Raw genomic sequence first — 4033 nt, 5'->3', positions numbered from 1 at the left:
AGGTCCAGGCTGGCCATGAGCAGAAAGGAATGTGATGGAAGGGCAGTGCTGTGGTGGAGCAGGTCAGCAGAGGGAGTCTGCATCAGCCCAAGGCTTTGTGCTTCAAGGAGCAGCTGGGGAGGATGGAGAGATCTCAGCAAAGGAAGGAAGATGCTCAGACAAGAGCAAGGTGGGGCAGCAGGGGGGATGTCTGCAGCCTGCAGGGACAGAGGTGCAGGGGATGCCACAGCACAGGACAGGCTGTCATGGAGACGATCACGGGATGGGAAGAGGCTGAAAGCCCCACCAGACATGAGCTCCTTCTCCCCTTGGCTATGGCCGTTGTCTGCACCTCTGATGCCTGTGAGGAGACACCTTGTCCTTGCAGCAGAGGGGCCTCATAGACTCCTTGTCCCCAGCCAGGAACCTGGGAGGTGTGGGACCATAGTCCTGCCCTTGGCCTTGCACAGCCCCACATCACACTGTCCCAGGAAGGGCCCTGGGCAACATGGGAAGGACAGGATCTGATTTCCTAAGGGGAGTCAAGGTTTGGCCCTTTGGTTAATGAAACACATACAGGTTTACGCAGCATGAGAAAGACCTTTACTTTGCTTTTCCTGATCTGTCATCACTGCCTCCAATTTTCTGCTCTAAACAGACCCTGGGACAGTTTCTCAGTAGGTTCCCTCAGTGGGACCCATCAACATTCCAAGAAACTTTGAGGTTTACATCTGACTTTGACTTCAGGAGTTTCATCACCTTCCTCCAGGATCTGAGGTCCATGGACTCAGCAGGAAATCCACTAGAGGGGTCATTAAAGCGCCTTGGGCTGCTCCTGTGCTGCTGAGCTGGGCTGGGCTCCTGGGACACAGGGAGCTCATGGCAGCGGCAGCGCTGCAGAGAGACAGCTCTGCCCAGGAGCAGCTCCTCTGCACACGCAGCAGGGCTGAGGGCTCTGCCTGGGGATCTCAGCAGACGAGCAAGGAAGAGAGAGATTAAAGGTGCTCAGGACTGGAGGGTGACTGAAAGCTCGCTGGAGGAGAAACCTTTGCAGCCCTTGCCATGGCAAGTCTCTGGTGCAGGGCAGTGCAGCTGTAGCTCCTGGAGGCATCTCCTGAAACTGGCACAGGCACAGCTTGTGGGATCTGTAAGGACGGGGCTCTTGTCAGGCCATGTTAAACAGCTGTGAATACGGGTGAGCACCCAGGGGTGCCCAGGGCTGTCCTGCAGAGCAGGGTCCCTGCACCCCAGGGCTGTGCCGGGCAGGGACTCTGCCGCCTGCCAGGGTCAGCGCTCAGCCTGCCCGGGAGATCCCATGGCAGCAGCTGTGGGGGGAAGGAGCGACCCTCGGCAGGGCAGGCAGGGAGCTTGTGGGGCTGAAGGGGGCTGTGTGGGTCAGGGCTGCTCAGAGCTCCAGATCCCCCCACAGACATGGCACAGGGTCCTTCTGAACAAGGACTTCAATATAGGAACAGGTGCAAGGGAAGGAGTCTGTGCTTTCAGTTTTCCACTCTTGGTTTGCTGGGTGTGCAGTGGGAGATGGGGATTTATTTCTCTCTTTGGAGAAGACACTGAGACCCCAGTTCTCGTTAGGACGTGTCTGAGCTGCTCCTGAGCCTCTGCACACACAGAGCTGCCCCTGGGCAGTGCCAGGAGGTGTGAGCAGGACAGAGTTGAGCACACAGCGGGTGGGACGGGGTCTGTGACACTGACAGGGAGCAGGCCAGGGACAGACACACAGCTGCAGGCAGCACAGACATGGGCAGGGAGAGGGAGATGGACCTGAAATGCTGGGGAAGGGGTTCAGGAACCCCTCTTCCATCTCCTGCAGTGCAGACACATTTCCCAGTGCAACCTCTGGTCTCTTCTCCTCCCCAGCAGACCCTCTGCCCCAAAGCCATGGGGTCCAGGTCACGAGTCTCCACTTCAGCAGCTGGACCTCCAGGTGAAGGGTTCCTGCAATTGGGTACACAAAAAAAGGTGCTAAAAGTACTTGCTCTCCAGTGTCATTATGTGAGTGGCAGCAGCACAGCCGGGTCAGGAGAAGGTTCCACAGCATGCCCGTCTGCCTTTCTGTCCCTGCTTTATTTTCTGGTAGCACTGCAGTGTCCTTCCCTGTTTCTCCACCTGTCCCTGCTGCTCTTACTCTCTGGGGTTGAGGTGTGAGTGTCGGTCACTTCTTGTTCTGATACCAACTCAGGGGGTCTTGCCCTGGAGGTATTTTCATGGATACCTGATGCCCAAGCTGTATTTTAAGCTGTGATGAACAGTTTTTTCTCACTTGGTAGAAAGAGAGAATGAGCTGAAACATCCCTCCATCCGTGAGGGGTATTCCATGAGAAACAACCTGTTTATTCTCTAACTTGTCACTATTCTTTCCTCCTTGCACAGGTCCTCATGCCCACAGGCAGCAAATGTCCAACAGCAGCTCCATCACCCAGTTCCTCCTCCTGCCGTTCACACACACACGGGAGCTGCAGCTCTTGCACTTCTGGCTCTTCCTGGGCATCTACCTGGCTGCCCTCCTGGGCAACGGCCTCATCATCACCACCATAGCCTGGGACCAGCACCTCCACACCCCCATGTACTTCTTCCTGCTCAACCTTGGCCTCCTCGACCTCGGCTCCATCTCCACCATTGTCCCCAAATCCATGGCCAACTCCCTCTGGGATACCAGGGCCATCTCATACTCAGGATGTGCTGTTCAGCTCTTTTTGTTTGTCTTCTTGATAACAGCAGAATATTCTATGCTCACCATCATGTCGTATGACCGCTACGTTGCCATCTGCAAACCCCTGCACTACAGGACTCTCCTGGGCAGCAGAGCTTGTGTCCACATGGCAGCAGCTGCCTGGGCCACTGGGTTTCTCTATTCTCTGCTGCACACGGCCAATACATTTTCACTGCCCCTGTGCAAGGGCAATGCCCTGGGCCAGTTCTTCTGTGAAATCCCCCAGATCCTCAAGCTCTCCTGCTCATACTCCTACCTCAGGGAAATTTGGCTTCTTGTGGTCAGTGCCTTCGTATTATTTGGCTGTTTTGTGTTCATTGTGGTGTCGTATGTGCAGATCTTGAGGGCCGTGCTGAGGATCCCCTCTGAGCAGGGACGGCACAAAGCCTTTTCCACCTGCCTCCCTCACCTGGCCGTGGTCTCCCTGTTTGTCAGCACTGGTTCATTTGCCTACCTGAAGCCCCCCTCCATCTCCTCCCCATCCCTGGACCTGGTGGTGTCTGTTCTGTACTCAGTGGTGCCTCCAGCATTGAACCCCCTCATCTACAGCATGAGGAACCAGGAGCTCAAGGGTGCCCTCTGGAAACTCATATCTTAGTGTTTTGTGAAGCAAGAAATTGTCCATCTGCTTCTACTTAACATTTTTAATGTAACTAGTTACAGCTCCAGCCTCTCATCTCTATTTTCTGTTGTTATTGACGTTGTTTTTGATGTGATAATATTTTCATCCCCTTTCTAAATCACTGTCTGCTTTTCTTTTATAACCACTGGTTGTGTAAATGAGGAGCTATTATCTGTGTGTATTTAAACACAATAAAGAGTTCTGTAGTGACACTGTATCACTATGTCCTTCACAATATCCTTCCCACAAGGCCTTTTGGACCTGCCGGGACAGTTTCTGTGGTGGAAGGAGAAGAAAAGAATCCATTCTTCCAGCCCTGCCAGGGAGCAGCAGTGCTTGTTCTTCCAGAGCTGTTCTGGTTCCACTCCACACTCTCCTTCTCATCCCTGGTGTTGGTGCAAGGCCTGAGTGCTCTGGCAGCTTGGTCACCATCCTGCTGTGTGTCAGTGCTGTGGGCGCAGGCAGGGACAGGCAATGGGCTCTGCTGTGACAGAGCTGGCCTCAGTAACATTACTTGCACAAGGAAAAGTGATCTTCTTTGGGCAGTGCATGATGGTTTATATCTTCTCACAATGTTTCTCTCAAGCTTATTCCTACAAAAGTCACCCACTTATAAAACGCCACTGTGCATCTGAACAGTGTGTGTGTGTTTGCAGGGCTGGCACACAGCAGTGTCCTCTCACAGCCAGGCTCCTGCCAGA

The 4033-nt window shown here is 54.1% G+C and overlaps 1 protein-coding gene across 1 annotated transcript; it reads left to right on the top strand.

Annotated features, from left to right (window-relative positions):
• Positions 1-2393: 2393 nt before the first annotated feature.
• Positions 2394-3308, top strand: LOC308052603 (olfactory receptor 14J1-like; the record flags this gene model as incomplete). Its single annotated transcript, XM_080364665.1, has 1 exon — positions 2394-3308. One exon carries the CDS (start codon positions 2394-2396, stop codon positions 3306-3308), a length of 915 nt encoding a protein of 304 aa, XP_080220791.1.
• Positions 3309-4033: the final 725 nt, after the last annotated feature.

This window comes from Nesoenas mayeri (assembly GCF_963082525.1).
Source record: "Nesoenas mayeri genome assembly, contig: SCAFFOLD_35, whole genome shotgun sequence".
In the NCBI taxonomy this organism is placed as follows: domain Eukaryota; kingdom Metazoa; phylum Chordata; class Aves; order Columbiformes; family Columbidae; genus Nesoenas; species Nesoenas mayeri.
The sequence above is the reverse complement of the archived record's forward strand: the minus strand, read 5'-3'. Positions and strand labels throughout refer to the sequence as shown.